This window comes from Cebidichthys violaceus, unplaced genomic scaffold (genome assembly GCF_023349555.1).
Source record: "Cebidichthys violaceus isolate CVI_PGR_0920_01 unplaced genomic scaffold, fCebVio1.0.p SCAF_75, whole genome shotgun sequence".
NCBI classification, from domain to species: Eukaryota; Metazoa; Chordata; class Actinopteri; order Perciformes; family Stichaeidae; genus Cebidichthys; species Cebidichthys violaceus.
In genome coordinates this window covers 679,493-696,467 of record NW_027176959.1, presented here as the reverse complement: position 1 = coordinate 696,467, position 16,975 = coordinate 679,493, and the positions used below count along the sequence as shown (strand labels likewise).

Sequence of the window (16,975 nt, the reverse complement as noted above, 5' to 3'; positions counted from 1 at the left end):
GATCATCATGCTTGGCACTTTAAAGGCCACTGTCCTGCATTTAGTTTCTTGTATATAGTTGTTTCGGTCTACTAGGATCCATCTGGTCACCTTTCTGAATGAATGACACCTTCACCTGCGTCATCAGATCTGTGTAGAACGGATAATAATGAAAGGACTCTATAGTCCCTTTTCCCCCACCTGAGCTTGTTCTTGAGGGTGGTGACCTCACGGGTCATGACGTCAGCCGACTCCGAGGCGTCCTCCAGCTCCCTCTGCAGCTTCCTCCGGTTGGCGTTGGCTCTCTGGGCCTCTTCCTCAGCCTCCTCCAGCTGACGCTTCAGCTGCTTCATACGAGAGTTGGCCTTGTCCACCTGCAATTTGGACACGTATAGCGTTAGCCGTGCAGAAGAGTACCGATGTCCGTTCTCCCGGATGTGGGCTGCGACCATTGTTATGTTGACAGCGGTGACGGGGGACCTCTGACCTGGTCTTTGTACTGCTCCGTGTTGCGTCTCTCGTCGTCCACCTGCAGGATGACTTCCTTCAGTTTCTTCTCGGTGCGTCTCACAAGCTTGGTGGCGCCCTGCCTCTCCCTGAGTCAAGAGCACAGCACTGGTCAGACTAACGTCACATAATGTGGGCTGCTGTAACCTGGTGGTGGAGGAACTATTTAGATCTTGACTTTACAACTGACAACTTTCTTCGTCTTCACATATTTTCTGCAAGCGGGTGGAATTAACAAGCTAGCTAGCTAAGTAGCAGGGAGCAGGCTAGTTAGCTAGCTAGCTCGTTCCACCATGCTTTAATGCTACAGTGGTTAGAGAAAATGAGCCGAACAACGAGCTGGGTCTAAGAGTCCCTCCTCCTCGCTCTCTGCCGCTACACCCAGTTTGTAATACTGCAGATATATAAATATTGCAATACTTTCATCAGTGGGCCATAGGCTCAGTCACCAATGTGTCTTTTAATGCAGAATAAAAGCCTTGGCTGAGGCTCCCACCTGGTCTCCATGTCCAGCTGTTCCTCCAGCGCAGCGATCTTTGACTCCAGGGCAGCCATATTGGCCTTGTACTTGGACTTGACCGTTCCCTCCAGCTCCTGGAGCTTCAGCTTCAGCTCCTTGTTCTGACGCTCCAGCTGGCACCGAGCCCCCTCCACACGCTGACAAGTACTGCGCTCCGCTGTCAGCTCCACGTTCATCTGGTCAGACTAAAAGAAGAAGAAGAAGAAGAAGAAAGAAAAAAGAAGAAGTTGGACAGGGACTCTTCTCTAAGCCTGGGGGTTTGATTGATTTAATAACTTTAATAACCATTTTTCACACCACAAATGGAAAAAGAGTTTCTTCTGGAATGACACTATAATGAGCTGCTGAATATTGGTGTCCACAAACCTGCAGCACTGCTTTCTTCAGCCTGTCGTTGGTCAGCTCAGTGTTGCACTGCTCCTCCTCCAGCTCTTCCTCCAGCTGAGCAATGCGAGCCTCCAGCCGTCTCCTCTCCTCTACAACCACAGCACTGAGAGATAGATCAGAGAAAGGTGGGGAAACGGTCAACAACAGGTGATGCACACAACAGACAGTTGGGCTTCTTTTTTTTTTTAACTTGAGAGATGTCTTACTTCTTGCTGGCCTGGTTGTTAATCTCATCCTGCAGTTCGTCTCTCTCCTGCTGGGCCTGTCTCTTTACTCGCTCTGCGGCTGCCAACTCCTGCACAGAGGTGACCGAGGAAAGAGCAATAAGATTCAGTGTGCAACATAGGCAAGGGAGTAGAATAGAGCGGGAGAGGAGCGCGTGCCCACCTCCTGCATCTGGATCATCTCAGCCTCCATGCCCTTCAGCTTCTTCTCCGTCTCCTTGCTCGAAGCGAGGATCTCCTCTCTGGACATGCGAGTGTCCTCCAGCTCCCGGAAGAGATCCTTCATCTGGGCCTGCGGAGTCAAGGGGAGTCAGTCAAACAGAGTCAGAGGAAGCTGTTGTGATGTGGACCAATGGCTTTTTTTTGTCGTATTGAAGACATTTCAACAACCGACTCACCTGGAGTTTCTTCAGCTGTTTCAGGGCCTCGTCGCGGTTCTTGTTGGCATTGTCGATGCCCGCCTCCAGCTCCTTCAGGTCCAGCTCCAGCTTCTTGCGCCCGGCCATGGCCGCGGAGCGCTGCTTCCTCTCGTCCTCCAGCTCCATCTCCATCTCCCGCACCTGATGGATGCCAGTTTGAGTTCAGCCGCTTCCCAAAACACAAAACCAAGACGCTGCACCCGTATGCTTACACCCTCTAAGCTGTAACCACATTTAATTTAAATGATTTTAAGACATCATTGAGTTAAATTAGTTAATTGCATCCATTTAAAATTGTGTCTAAATGTACTAATTTATCTCTGAATGTGGCAACAGCACGTGCACTTTCATGTCATGCATATTTTCAAATGATTGTCAAGGTGGAAAAACAGGCTCTGACGGCTTCCATTCAAATGTCAAGCGAATTTTAAGCCAAAATAGAAATGTGAATTAGCCGCATTTCCATCAACTGATAACAAACTTGGCTACAGCGGAGTTTGGTCGGACGTTGGCGCTATAGTCCACACGTGTCTGTAGTACTCCAGTAAACAGAGTAGAAGAAGAAGTAGAGGTCGCAAACGTAGCTTGTTTCTAATGAGCAACTGTCAAAAGGTTTGAACCAACTGCACGAGTACACATGGTATTTCTGTCTGTAACCAAACTGTTCTAGGACACTATATACAGACTGTTCACCAGTCTAGAACCAACTTCCCACAGGAAGCAGAAAACAGAAACCATACAAACAAGATTTGGTTCAGTCTACATCCCATTCATACCTGTTTGACCAGCGCCCTCTTCTTCTCCTCGCCCATCTCGTCCCGTCCCGACAGGTCTCTCTCATACTGGGCCTTCATGGCCTGCATGTTGACCTCCAGGCGCAGCTTGGCGTCCTCGGTGCCCTGCAGCTCGTCCTCCAGCTCCTCCAGCTGAGTCTTCATCTCCTCCAGCTGCTGCTCCATCGCACGCTTCGCCTTCTCCAGCTCATGGACCTGCAGGACAAAGAGAAGGATTTTGTGACGGGGTCACTTCGGCACACAAAGACTCCTCTGAAAACACACATTTTCCACACTCACGCTCTTGCCGACGTCGTCCTTAGAGGACACCAGGTCCTCCATCTCGGCCCGCAGCAGTTTGTTGTTGCGGTCCACTTCATCCTTGATGTCCATCAGAGAGTCCAGCTCGCGGGTCAAAGCCAGTGCCCGGGTCTCCTTTTCGCGGGCCTCTGCTTCAGCCTTGTCACGCTCCTCTGCATAGCGGGCAGAAATGTTCTTCTCCTCCGCCAGCATCTGGAAAAAGTTGGGAAGACACGTGTCAAATCTTTAGAAGTCCATGAATAAAGTGTCGCACACGCACACGCGCGCACGCACGCACACACACACACACACACACACACACACACACACACACACACACACACACACACACACACACACACACACACACACACACACACACACACACACACACACACACACACACACACACACACACACACACACACACACACACACACACACACACACACACCCCTCACCTGGTCAAACTTCTTCTGCTTCTTCTCCAGGTTGGAGACAATCTGCCGGAGGTGGTCCTGGTCTACCAGCAGGTCGTCCAGCTCCTGCTGGACACGCGTCTTGGTTTTGTCCAACTTCTCGAAGGCGGAACATTTCTCCTCCATGCGCTGGGTCAGACCCTCCAGGTCCTTCTGAAGTCTCTTCTTCCCCTCCTCGGCGGTCTCCAGGCAACCCGCGTCCTGCTCAACCTTCTTCTTCATCTCGAGAAGCTGTACGGAAAGAGGCGGCGTGTCACTCGGAACAGTCAATGCTGTGAGGCTTCATAAAATATCCCCAATGGAGGCAGCAATACTCAAAATGAGGTTTCTGAGCCGTGTTCTGTTTTTTTTTTTTACCTGAGCCTGAACGGTTTGGAGCTGCTTCTCCACATTCCTCTTGGCCTCCTCTTCCTCCTCCAGCTGTTCTCTCAGGTTGTTCCGGTCTTCCTCCAGCTGGCGCAGACGTGTGCTGTGGGACAGCTTCTGGCGAGTCTCTTCCTGGAGCAGTTCCTGTTGTGAACGTGAGCATGTGCCGCGAATTAGACGCAGCAGATCATTTCGATTTTTGTGATATCAACGATTTTAATATCTTAAAATGTGAGCAATTTACCCGATCAATCGTACGACGCATTTTTAGAAATAATTAAATTAAAGTCGGTGCGTACCTGAACATCCTGCAGCTGGGACTCCACAACAGAGCAGTCTTTTGTTGCCTTGATGGACTTGCCCTCCACGTCGTTCAGCACGGCGCTGACGTTCTCCAGTTCGGCCTGTGGACAAAAGGCAACGAGTGAACCAGTGAACAGAACGCGTCACCTAATCAGTGTTCCATCTGTATGGACACAGAACAGCCGGTTTCATAGAGACTTAGCATCACAGAGAAGTGATCATTTACTGACCACAGACGCGAGTCGGAGCGCACGCACAGAACAATCGAACGGCACTGACAAAAAGAACAAGGAAACGGTCACATCAGTGACGAAGGGTTGCAAAGAGACGTACCTGCACTTTGGCCAGTTTCTCGGCCTGCTCCAGCCTCTGGCGCTCGCTCTCCGAGTGTTTGAGCTGCAGCTCCTGGACCTGGGCTTCGGCCTTCTTCCGGCGATGCTCAGAGTCTCCCTTCCCCTGCATCAGCGTCTGCAGCTCAATGGATAGCTCGTTCCTCTCCGACTCCAGAGCCTGCTTGGCCTTCTCCATGGACACTTTGTTCTGCGGGAGGGGGAGGATTGCATTAAGTGATGTCCATTAAGGGGAAAACAAAGTAGTTCTGATAAAACAGACTGATAGCGGTTTACCCTCTTCGCCTGCTCCAGCTGCTCGTTGAGCACGTCGAAGGCCTGACCGTGTTTCTGCCTCATCTCAACCAGCAGCTGTTCGTGAACTTTGGCCTCGTCGTCCAGAGTCTTTTTGAGATGTGCCACCTCGGTCTCGCGCTTGGACCTGAGAAGGGAGAGCAGAGCTTAATCTCCTCGTGTCAAGATGGATAACGGACTGAAAAAACTCACAGCGTTACTTTAACCGACATGGCGGTCTCCAGATTGGTATCTCTACCTGAGCTCCTGCTGAGCGGCGGTGGAGTCCAGAGTGTCCTCCAGCTCAGTCTTGAGGGCCTCCAGCTCTTCTCCCAGGTCCCTGCGGTGTTTCTCTGCCTTGGTGCGCGCCTGCCTCTCCAGCTCCAGGTCCTCCTGCAGTTCAGAGAGCTGAGCCTCCATCTCGCGGATCTTTTTCTGCGCAAGGTTCTTCTGCGCCGCCTCCTCCTCGATCCTAACGAGAGGAATAGAACAGCAAAAAAATGTGTAAACAAAAGTAAAATGACAAACAATTAATAAAAACAAGGAGCGGCAAAGTCCCATACAGACCTGGCCAGAGCTGCCTGGAGCTCCTCCTCCTTCTTGGCGAGTTGGGCGCGGAGCTCGGCGATCTGGGCCTGCAGCTCAGCAATCTGGTCGTGGATCTCGTTGAAGTCGCCGTCCAGCTTGCGCCGGTTCTTTTCCAGCTCCTGCCGCTGCTTCTCCTCCCTGCGCAGGCGGTCTGACAGAAAGTTAAAAGAAGTTTATCGCGAGGACAAAGAAGAAGTTTGAAACTATAGTAACACCTGTTTAGGACAAGTGGGATCTACAACAGCTATAATGTAAGTGATCGTGTTCTCGTCCTACCCTCCAGGTCTGTGATCATGGCCTCGTGTTTGGTCTTGAGTTTCTGCAGGCTCTTGGATTTCTCCTCCTCCTCCGTCAGGTTGGTGGTGAACTCGGAGATCCTCTCCTCCATCAACTTCTTCTCCTGTATTCACAAAAAAAGCGGGTCAACAATAGGTATCCCCAGAGAAAGGGTTAAATCGAGCCCCGTCTTCGGTTTGCCAGGGCGCTTACACCGAAAACAATACCGAGCAATCGCTACGCCAGTTGACCGATCTAAGTGTCCCTCAGTTCTTCCCGTCCTAACCTTGTTTAGTTTGTTGTTCTGGTCGTCGAGAACCATGACCTCATCTTCGATCTTCTTCATCTTGGCCTCCAAGGTGACCTTCTCCAGCTGAAGCTTCTGTCTGGCCGCTTCCTCCTCGTCCAGCTGCTGCTCCAAGTCCTGCGAGCGCATGAACGTTAGGAGGGCAAATCAAAAGGGCAACACACACACACACACACACACACACACACACGTCTAAATCAGTGGGTGGAATCGAGGCGAGTAAAACTTACTCCGATATTCTGCTGCATCTTCTTTTTCTCAGACAAGAGGTGCGAGGCGCGCTCCTCCTCCTCCTCCACGCGGGCCTCCAGGTCGTGGAGGATCTCCTCCAGCTCCTGCTTCCTGGCGGCCAGACGGGCTCTCATCTCCTCCGCCTCGGCGCAGAGCTCCGTCTCGGCCTGAAGCTGCTCCTGCAGGGCCATCTTCTCAGCACTCAGCTGCGAGTGCGCAAAGAAATTACGTTAATGACGCAACGGCACTTATATGATGTTCAAACAAAGCAACTTCCCTCATTATCCATCAATGCATATTCTATGCAGGTCTGTTCTACATTTCATACCAATTTCCTAAAGAGGAAAAGACAATGAAACGTAACAGAGATTGTGGTTTCTTAAGTTGTACCTGATGCTGTTTTTCCTCCATCTCCTGGAGCTGCTGCTCGGCATACAAATGCTTCTCCTTCACCTTCACCAGCTCGTCATCCTTGGCCAGCATCTCCTCCTCCTGCCTGCTGACTTGCAGCAGAGGCTTCACCTGAGGACAAAATAATGGAAGTTAGAAAGGACAATTAAAGGAAAAAAAAAAAAGGTGTGTGTGTGTGTGTGTGTGTGTGTGTGTGTGTGTGTGTGTGTGTGTGTGTGTGGGGGGGGGGGGGGGGTTTACCTTGGTGAAGAGCCTCCACCACTGCCAGTTCCTGAGTTTGAGATACGCGGCGCAGTTCCTCTGGATCACCTTCATCGCAGTCAGCTGCTGCTGTCTCTTGGCAAAAGCCCTACGAAGCAATGTTAGTTAGGAGGTGCAGATTTTTAAAAAACTTTTCTTGCACAAGCTACTAAACAGGATCTTGATAACAGTCGAGTCACAGAGCGCCCTCTCTTACTTGCGGGCCACGTAGCCTCTGCACCAGGCCTGGAAACTGATGATGATGTCCGTGATCTTCATGTCTCTCTCCTCCTCCAGGTGAGCGAGGACTCCCGCCCTGAAGAAAACTTTGCTCTGGCCGATCCGGAACAGGTTGGGATCCAGCTCCAGGCTTTTGATCTGACGGGGACAGGAGGCGCACGGATCAAATTAAACCGCAGAGGGACTCGTTAGCGCGGAGCTCGGTTGGAATTTTTGTGGAGCCCTTACCATGAGCACGCAGGCCTGCTTTCCATCCATGAAGCCCTTGGGGATGGCATTGGGAGTGAGGATTTCATACCTTGGAGGGGAAGCAGACGATAGGATTTATTGTTTTTCCTGACACACACCTACCACAGAACAAGGCATGCTGGGAACACTGTTATCGTTCGGTCACCTCTGTCTGAACTCCTGGAAGACGATGCGGTTGGGGAAGCCCTGTCTGCAGATACGGATCCCCTCCAGCACGCCGTTGCACCTGAGCTGGTCCAGGACCAGGTGGGGGTCCAGTTTACCAGCCTGAGAACGGAGAACGTTTACTTATAAGCAGTGTGAACGGCGCTATTCAACACAGTGGGTAATCTAAAAAGGTATAGTACAGGTACCTTCTTCTCGTGGTTGGGGATGATACAACGGACAAAGTTGGGGTTGGTGTTCCTCAGAGTTGCCATGAGCTTGGACAGCTGCTCTTTGTACAGCTGGCCCACCGTGCGGAACATACCCTTGCGGGTCTTGAAGGCACCGGGCATCTCGGACATGGACACCTTATCCAGACCCACGATGCGGTCCACTGAAAAGAAGAAACAATAAGGAGAGAGGAGAGACATTGTGTAAGAAGCCAGCGGATTTTAAATTTAAGCATATGAATATTAAAACAGGCAAACTCAAACCAAATGCAAGAATGACTATGACCGTTGTGTCTCCTCTTCCTTTTGGGTAAATCTACACCGGGAGAGAGAGAGACAGTGGAGGCGGCTCATAACACCAGGACCAGTGAAACGCCACACAAACAGAGTGAATGCTGAGGGAGGTGGGAATCAGGCGTAGGACAAGAAAGGAGTCACCAAAAAAAAAAAAAAAAAGCCAGTGAAGCATGGAGAGATTACACACCATAACGAAAACAAAAGTCAGTGCAGTGAATGGAAGCGGCTGGTCAACCATTGACGCCGTCGGTTTGTAGGTCTCTGAGTGAAAAACGTATGTGTGATGGTTCAAATGAATGTGTGTGTGTGTGTGTGTGTGTGTGTCAGGAAAGTGGCAAACTGAGGCGGTTGCAGTGTGCATGTTTTTTTTTTTTTGTGGTGATTTATTTTTTAAAAACACACCAAACCCATGCAGTATATACCCATCGCTGCAGTACCCATGACCAACACCAGGAGTCCCCAAACAACACTATTACACAGGGGGGAAAAAAGGAGAGTTCAATGACAGCAACAAGTGGTGACCAGAAGTTTTTGTTTCTGCAAGACTCAGACACAATCTTAATCGACTGAAAGTTTAAAGCTAAAACACAAGATTAAACATTTAGGAGAAATGGAAGTGACGGCAGTAAGGGATTCATGTTGGGGGGGGGGGGGGGGCATGTTTAAAAACAGACAGCAGGAATATGAATAAGAGGAAAGGACAAAATAAATGAAAAAAAGAAACCTCGTCACCTGAGTCTGAGTGAAGAATAGGAAAACGGTGATAAAAATAGGCTCTCTGACAATTCAGTACCTCTGAGACCAGTAAAAAGAGAGAACGACAGACAAAAACGGGGCCGAACAGAGGAAGAAATGGATGGAAAGAAGTGGGATTTGAGAAGGTAAAAACAAAGGTCCACACACCAGACAATAAAAGAGCAAATAAAAAAAACTGTGAAATGTAAAAAGGGAAGCTGACATGAAATATACATATATATTCCCACTTCCGGCGTCACAACCGGGAATCTGTGACGCCGGGTTTATCTGCCTCAAACTCACCGTCCCTCCAGAGCTCAGACACAAACTTGTCGGTGGACTGGTTGAGCAGTGAGGCCACGTTGTCGTTCAAGGGGTCCATGTTCTTCATCAGCCACTCGTCTGCCTTGTAGTCCACCTGAGGAGTGACATAAAGGAGGAAGACTCTCTCTTACAACTCTGGGACATTATCATAGAGTTCGAGAACTGGACGATAGGTGAAAATGAATGGACACGTTGGGGCTAAAAGAAATGGAGATAATGAGAATGCATCGTGATGAACCATTTACCTTGCCAGCGTAATGGATGATACAGAAGTCAGCCTCATCCTTCAGTTTCTTGGGCTTGAAGAACTTGGGGTGAGTGCCCTGCTCCTGGAGCACCTTCTCCACAAAGCTCTTGTCTGTGGCTTTGGGGAACCAGCACTCCTCATCCAGCAGGGCGAGGATACCGGGGGGACTGGCCTGTGTGCAGAGGGGAGAGTGCAGATCTTGAGGCATGAGATAGAAACAAATTGAAGTTCTTAACATGGTGGAAAGAAGTGCACAGGACTTTATGCCGGGTCACGTGGGGAGACGAAAGCCGCACAGGCGTGTGGGATTTCCAAAAACTCACGGGTTTCTCAATGAGCTCGATGCAGGGCTGCAGGTCCAGGCCGAAGTCGATGAAGCTCCACTCGATGCCCTCCCTCTGGTACTCCTCCTGCTCCAGGATGAACATGGTGTGGTTGAAGAGCTGCTGCAGCTTCTCGTTGGTGTAGTTGATGCACAGCTGCTCAAATGAGTTGAGCTGGGGTGGGGCAAAGGAGAGGAGAACACCGTCAATCAACAGCACAAATAAAAACATGGACAGGTCAATCACGCTTTAGAATACACTCTCAAGCCGCGATTTTACCTCGAAGATCTCAAATCCAGCGATGTCGAGGATGCCGATGAAGGAGGCTCCCTGCCTCTTGGTCTTGTCCAGGGCTTTGTTGATCCTCATGACGAGCCAGCGGAACATCCTCTCGTACGTGGCCTTGGCCAGGGCCTCCACGGCAAACTCCGCCTGCTCCTGGGTCTGGGCCTTCTGGACGTAGTCTCTGCCCACCTTGATGCGGGGCGACAGGATGGCCCTGGTGAAGTCCGTGACGTTCATGCCCATGAGGTGGCTCACCTTCTGGGCAGCTGACGAGTTGAAAGAGAGGGGAAAAATGAGATTTAAGATATAACTGCAGGTTCATCGACAACTCATGAAGGTTCTCCGCAGCGCCGACGGACAGCTACTTCAGGTGAAGCTCCGACGTACCGGTGTCGTCGGGCATGGAGGCCTGGTCTGTGTGGCGCTCCTTCTTGAAGCTCATGTTCCCGAGCTGCAGCACAGAGGCCACCACCTTCAACAAGCCTGCACAAAAAGAACAAGCAGGAGCATAGACATGGTTTATTGTTGCACTGAAACAAAAAACTAGTTGTTCTAAAAAAGGTAATTTGCCGTGTGCCTCACCTATTTGCTCATCCTCGGGGATACTCATGATCTTGAAGGCCTCCAGAGTCTCTGTAAACAGGTCCTTGTCCTGCTGCCCGGGAATGGTGACGTTCCCGTTGGAGAGGAAACGGTAGTTGTTGTAATTTTCAAGGAGGAGTTCATCTGAGAGGAAAGAACGGTCGCAGTGAGTCAAGTGGCAAAAGACAACCTGCTGTCTTTAAAACAGAGAGGTACGCGATGCGTCGCTTACTGCGCAATTTATCTCCGGCCCCCGTGAGCAAGTAGTAGAAGATGTGGAAGGTCCTCTCGTCTTTGGCCTGGCGAATGGCACGGGATTTCTCCAGCAAGTCTGGTGGTTAATCTGTCAAGGAAAAGGTTTTCCCCCCGATACTACCACGGCTGCGTTTGCAAATCGTCACGAGACGCGAAAAGAAAAACAACAAGCACTAAAATGTCTTCCAATGTATAAAGAGAAGCAATGACCGCATCGAGGATACAAGTTTCAATATTGGCACCGACGATGTAACCATTGACATCAAAGTTGATCCTGATGAATTTTCCCTAGAGGAGGAAAAACAAAACAAAAGTTAAGAGAGGCTTGTGGGAAAAGCCCAGCAGGAAAACAGGCAGTTAATAAGAGGTCTGAATCGCAAGATGGAGCGCTGAGTCTTACGAAACGGGAGGAGTTGTCGTTCTTGACCGTCTTGCCGTTGCCGAAGGCCTCCAGGATGGGGTTGGCCTGCAGCAGCTGCTTCTCCAGCTCCCCCTGATGGACACGGAGAAAACAGCAAGGCAACGTTAAAAACACTTTCCTTTTGTCCGCCAATAAATCAGGATGGTTCTCATCATGGTTTCAGATCTAACTGCCGATGCATCTTGAGAACCTCATATTATGATCCGTCATTCATTGAACAGAACGCTGATTCATTGTAGTTTGCTTCTTTTGAAAAGAATTATGCCGACATACTTACGTCTGAGGAGAAGGGAGAACACGGAGTGTACGAAAACATAAAGTGATCAAAAGGAGGGATACCATACACACACACACACACACACACACACACACACACACACTGCACCCAAGCATTTCCTCCCCCCACACACACATATAACATCATGTTAGTGCCCAAATCTACAAACACCTAGAGACCCTGTGACCCTCATCAGTAACCCGTCACCTGTTACCCAATGCAAGAACAATCCAGTGAACCCAAAGCACAAAAACAAACAAACAAACAAACAAACAAGCGATAATTTTCTGCTTCAAACTTCGTCCTTCAAGCTTTACTGGATTTGGTTGAACTCATTTATTTCCCCAAAAAACGGGTTGCTAAGCATTTGTTTGAAGGACCAGGATTATCAGTTAATTTCAAACTGTGCTGCAAATCTGATTCTGGACTACCGTTCTTTCACTGAACCTCTTGATCAATTAAAAAAAAAAAAAAAAAAAAAAGTATGCAAATAGAGAAAAGCAGTCACACTTTGGATTCGGACAGAGTAGCAATACAGATGATGAAAAATTCAACCAGACAAACTCATAAATACGTCTCTTAGAGCAAAAATTGCTGGGTTTTTTTGTTCTTCAGCAAAGGCCCCTCCCTCTTATCCTTCCATTGTCTGGCTGAATTTTTCACAGGAACATTAAAAAGGCTGCCACCGATCTGCAAACAAACTTCCTCCCTTACATCCTATTGGCTGACAGGACACGTCGCCTCTGCCCTCGATTACAAAAGTGACTCCCACAACAGTGCGCTCCAGCGAGAGGGGAAAGGGAGGGAGGGAGGACGAGGGGCGGGGAGGAGGAGGAAGGTGATGACAGAAGCAGGTGGGGAGGAAGAGCGAATGGAAGGGAGAGAGTTAACTCACATGTGACAGGATCGAGCTGTTCTGTTGATGGGAAGAGAGAAATATGACAACCTCAACAAAAAGGGGTTTGATGGATGTGTGTTTTCATCACTACGCTGCTTTCAGCGACATTCTGTCATAAAGCAGGCAGGCGAGAGAACAGCGGTGCAGCTCTTCCAGCACTCGACTGCTTGATGGTAGTTTTATTTCTGATGAGAAGGTGAAGTTAAGTCAGCAAAGCCAAATGCGACACATGTGCAGTAAGACCTCTGGCCTGTATGAAATGTCAGAAAATCTGCACTACTGTTTCTCTGTGCCTGCAGGGCTATAGAGAGGGGAAGTCCCGCCCCTCAGGTGGACCGCCATGAGACCTTATTTCCAAAAGAATTAAAGAATATGTCCAACGGCGAAAAAGAAGTAACTTTTTGATCCCGTTGAATTGTGCCATGAAATAAACACGTGATGTTTGTCAAATTAAAAGCACAAACAGAAAGTATTACACTGTAATAAATACGTAATTAGAAAGACTTCACAACCAAAAGTCAAGTAAGTGACGTCTCTCTCTGAAGCTACGATGCCGGTGTGTTTCGTACCGGGATGAACTCACACCAACAACGGGTAAAACACACATCAGAAATGATAACGCTACATCTGTGCATGGAATACAGCTAAGTTAGCTAGCTAGTAAAAGGTAACGGACGTGTTTAAGATGAGCGATGTAGTTCACCGAGCAGCTTCACACAAAACTGAACGATGCTACGACAAACTGACGTTCAAAATAACATTTTAAATTGACAAACCTCATTCACAGCACAATTCAAACAGGATCTGTTGCCATTGACCCCTGTTCATATTTTTACCAAGTAAGGTCCTATGGTGGATACCGGAAGGGGCGGGACTTCGCCCCCGTCATCGTGAGTGCCGCCCATTTCCCTTTGAAAATAAGCTGTTTGAATACAGCTCATAATGCGATGAAGGATTAACAATCATGTGCACAATCAAGTGCGCACACGCACGCCGATGCACATCACAGTCACTAATTAAAAAGTTGGTCGGTCAAGTGTGGAGAAAAAAAATGAGATGGAAAATGTTGTTCCTGGAGGACCAATGCCTTGGAGGAATTTAAGGATTGTGCCTCACCTGCAAATAAATCTAATGAAAAGCAACAGGAGGGAGTGAAGTGAGAGATAAAAAGGCGTGACTGGGAGGGATTTAAAGAGTAATGGAGGGAAGGTTTGAGGGAGGAACTGTGTGGATCAGAGGCAGGACTGACCTGGTCTTTCTTGGTCTTGTGAGAGGAGGCCACGTGAGCCAGATACTGGATCACCTTCTTGGTGTTCTCTGTCTTTCCGGCACCAGACTCTCCTCTATGAGACAAAGAGAAAAACTATTTAGAGAAGGTAGGTCCAAAAAAAAAAAGAAAAAAAAAAAAAAAAAAAAAAAAGCAGAGCAAAACAGCAGAAGTGTTGTCACTGTAGCGTGTCATGTGGACGTTTGTAACTCACGTGCAAAGAATGGACTGGTCTTCCCGATCTGCGGAAAAAGACGCAAATGTCCATTATGGAAAATCCCTGCAGAACAACTATGCCGCTTGTTCTAAGTGAGCATGCGTTATCGGTGCGGCGCATACGGTTTTGTAGTCTGCACAACAGGAAGTGCATTGGCCACAGACAGGAAATCAATATCCGGCTTCCTGTAACAGAAGTGCTGCTGGGTTTCAAAGCAAGCAGCTAATTACCCTTCACCTCCCACTCTGCTGGAGCCAAACGTGGAGAGAGAAAAAAAAAAAAGGAAGAAAGAGACGAGGACGACTGGGACAGAGGGGAGGTTGTTTTTCCTTCAAATATTTACACAATGCGATTTTTGATAAATGCATTAATCATCAGTATATAATATATAACGACCAAAGCTATAACCCTCTGGTAAGTGCAGAGGATGACGTCACTTTACTGTATCGCAGCCTTTGAAACCAGGACAAGACTTCTCAAATCTAAGAGGATACCTAGATACGTCGGCACAATGCCCAGCTCTACCTGTAATGTTGAGCTTCTGTTGTAAATGTTGATTAAAGTAAAGGAAAAAAAGCACTACATATTTAGATGATGTGGCAAAAGACCACAAAAAAAAATATGACATATGCAAGACACAGGAAATGGAGAGGAAGATGAGAATTTAACAGGATATGATTCAAACATGACCGCTGTAAGCTGCGCTATTAAAGACATGAAGGAGTACCGGGGTCACATAACATGGTAGACAAATAACTAACTCGATCTGTGGTTGAGGGTTTGTAGAATGCTTCACTAGAAGTAAACATTTCATTTAGTAAACACACATTACACATACAAGTTGTTTTTGGGGGGTTTTTTTAACCACGTGACCCCAGAGGACCTCGGTAAAGTTCAGCTGCATCAGTCTCAAGAACAAACTCAACGAGCAAGATTAGATTTTTTTTTTTTTTTTTTTATGTCCTCCGTATATTCTTCCAAAGAATGTGGCCAACGAGCCGTACAGGAGTCACACAGGCCTCGTAATTTAAAATACAACCTTTCTGAGCTACAATTGAGAGCGTCTGGTATTTTCGGAGGCCGGCGGGGCGAGTAAATCATGCGCAAAGCTCCGCAAGCGCCACAGCCAATCCTCTGCAGCAACCGGCCCCCATTGTCTCCAGTTTAATATACCAGCTCCTCCCATGCACCTCGTATCGTTTGTGTTTAAAGCGCAGTTACTGATGAAATAAAGTGCCTGTATTAAAGTATAAATACGTACAACCTAATCTCTCGGGAGCCTTATAGTTTACAGCTCACTCGGAGAACAGTGGCTTCATTGACAATACAATCTTATTACAAGCTCGGGGGGGGGGGGCTGCAACGGGTTTTAATAAAAGCAAAAAAACGTTTATTTTGCTATACCTCGTCGCGGCGACACGACTTACCCTGCATCATGCTTCTGTAGGCCGTGTCGGTGATGGCGTAGATGTGAGGCGGCATCTCGTGCCTCTTCTTGCCCTTGTACATGTCGACGATCTCCTCGGAGTAGATGGGCAGGTTCTTGTAGGGGTTTATGACGACGCAGAAGAGACCGGAGTACGTCTGCGGGGACGGATGGAGGCGGCGTTTAGAGAGAGAGAGAGAGACAAAAAGATGCACTTCTCCATGGAATAAGAAGACGTTTGTGGTGGGATACATATTATTATTTTAGGTCTAATCCAAGAGACCGGACATGACCAAAACAAAAAGTCTTTACTTAGTGTGCAGATCATGGACTGGGATGCTGGATGTTTCACATGCTACGTAGTGTAGAGCTTCACCCAAAATGTGCTTCTCTATAAAACACAGAACTTGTGCTCGGCACTGATTCAATAACAAGGCTGCTGCCCCCCCCCCCCCCCCATCAAGACTGAGCAGAAAAGTTTCTCATGATTTTGCATTTGTTACCCTCCTGCATCATTACATAATCTCAACCGCTCCCTGCTGCATGTTTAGACGGATGATTGGCAGAGGCGCTGCGATACTGCGGCCACTTCACAGGTCTCAGGTCTACGCAGCAGAACAGTCTTCTTTGAACGTTGAAACCCTCCTCCATTCCTCTCTATAAACTCCACAATAACTTTTCTTTTGTGTATCTAGACGCTCATGCAACCATAACTCCAGACTTCTTTTTTTTTTTTCCAGTGTCCTGCATTCCTGCGCTGCCCTCCCCAACATCTCTGTACTAAAAGCATGTCTCCCTCGAGAAGCTGTTGATCTAAAGAAGACTACAGAGCCCAGAGGCGCTCTAACCAAACCGGGGGCTGACCGGGTCACACACACTCACACTCACACACACATTCACACTCACATTCACACTCACACACACACTCACACTCACACTCACACACTCGAGAGCAAATCACTCCCAGCCCACCACATGGGGATAAATAACATGAATTATGTGGGAAGTAATTGCAGTTACAACACCACTGACGTTCCATGTCCAGCGTTGCAAAAACTGGACCATGACGCCCCCCCCCCCCCCCCCCCCCACCCCCCCCCCCCCCCCCCCCCCACCTCTCGTACTCTGGACTGCATTGTTCCCTGCAGCTTCCCGTTTACAAGACAGCTCCTAACACTGGACGGGCTTGCATACCATGAGCATGTTAGCCGTGTCACTTTGTAGTACAATGGGTTGTCTTCAACAATGGGGCTTAGGAAGATAATTAGGAGGAGATAAATTGGTTTGGAGGCTGGCTATGACGGGTTGTTTTCTATGAGGAAAATGCTTTAAATAAATGGGATCAAGGTCCCCTGATGACCGTTTGGTGGACAAACATAAGGAAACATTAGCGTTGGATTTGCATCGTCCTTGGAAAATTAACGTGCGACGACCGCCTCCGTTGGAGAAAGCAGCCAAATCGAGCCTCAAAATTGTGAGATTTCATCAAAAATATTATAATCTGCATATCTAAAATGTTACCTCAGTGCAACTGTGAAGCCATGATTGACCAACATTGGTAGCACTTGGAAAAAAATGTCAAATTTGTGTAAAATAAATCAACAAAATTCAATTTGCGTTTTTTT

General features: G+C 48.4%; 1 protein-coding gene across 2 annotated transcripts in view; it reads right to left on the bottom strand.

Annotated features, from left to right (window-relative positions):
- Positions 1-16,975, bottom strand: part of LOC137892087 (myosin-9-like) — a 30,874-nt gene that overhangs the window by 1,874 nt on the left and 12,025 nt on the right. The window contains exons 3-40 of one of the 2 annotated variants that reach the window (XM_068737001.1): positions 15,352-15,508; positions 13,922-13,949; positions 13,690-13,783; positions 12,438-12,458; positions 11,245-11,337; positions 11,069-11,132; positions 10,822-10,920; positions 10,590-10,733; positions 10,395-10,490; positions 10,002-10,273; positions 9,723-9,896; positions 9,398-9,571; positions 9,132-9,246; positions 7,776-7,960; positions 7,568-7,689; positions 7,402-7,471; positions 7,151-7,311; positions 6,934-7,042; positions 6,673-6,804; positions 6,282-6,488; positions 6,031-6,168; positions 5,745-5,868; positions 5,448-5,619; positions 5,140-5,352; positions 4,884-5,028; positions 4,591-4,797; positions 4,254-4,358; positions 3,946-4,098; positions 3,571-3,819; positions 3,110-3,322; positions 2,813-3,025; positions 2,016-2,177; positions 1,781-1,909; positions 1,600-1,688; positions 1,373-1,496; positions 983-1,191; positions 467-575; positions 181-353 (exon numbers count right to left, since the gene is read on the bottom strand). In XM_068737001.1, the coding sequence (XP_068593102.1) occupies positions 181-353; positions 467-575; positions 983-1,191; positions 1,373-1,496; positions 1,600-1,688; positions 1,781-1,909; positions 2,016-2,177; positions 2,813-3,025; positions 3,110-3,322; positions 3,571-3,819; positions 3,946-4,098; positions 4,254-4,358; positions 4,591-4,797; positions 4,884-5,028; positions 5,140-5,352; positions 5,448-5,619; positions 5,745-5,868; positions 6,031-6,168; positions 6,282-6,488; positions 6,673-6,804; positions 6,934-7,042; positions 7,151-7,311; positions 7,402-7,471; positions 7,568-7,689; positions 7,776-7,960; positions 9,132-9,246; positions 9,398-9,571; positions 9,723-9,896; positions 10,002-10,273; positions 10,395-10,490; positions 10,590-10,733; positions 10,822-10,920; positions 11,069-11,132; positions 11,245-11,337; positions 12,438-12,458; positions 13,690-13,783; positions 13,922-13,949; positions 15,352-15,508 (5,444 nt within the window). The remainder of the gene's footprint in view (positions 1-180; positions 354-466; positions 576-982; positions 1,192-1,372; positions 1,497-1,599; positions 1,689-1,780; positions 1,910-2,015; positions 2,178-2,812; positions 3,026-3,109; positions 3,323-3,570; positions 3,820-3,945; positions 4,099-4,253; positions 4,359-4,590; positions 4,798-4,883; positions 5,029-5,139; positions 5,353-5,447; positions 5,620-5,744; positions 5,869-6,030; positions 6,169-6,281; positions 6,489-6,672; positions 6,805-6,933; positions 7,043-7,150; positions 7,312-7,401; positions 7,472-7,567; positions 7,690-7,775; positions 7,961-9,131; positions 9,247-9,397; positions 9,572-9,722; positions 9,897-10,001; positions 10,274-10,394; positions 10,491-10,589; positions 10,734-10,821; positions 10,921-11,068; positions 11,133-11,244; positions 11,338-12,437; positions 12,459-13,689; positions 13,784-13,921; positions 13,950-15,351; positions 15,509-16,975) is intronic. The other variant, XM_068737002.1, reaches the window with a different exon arrangement.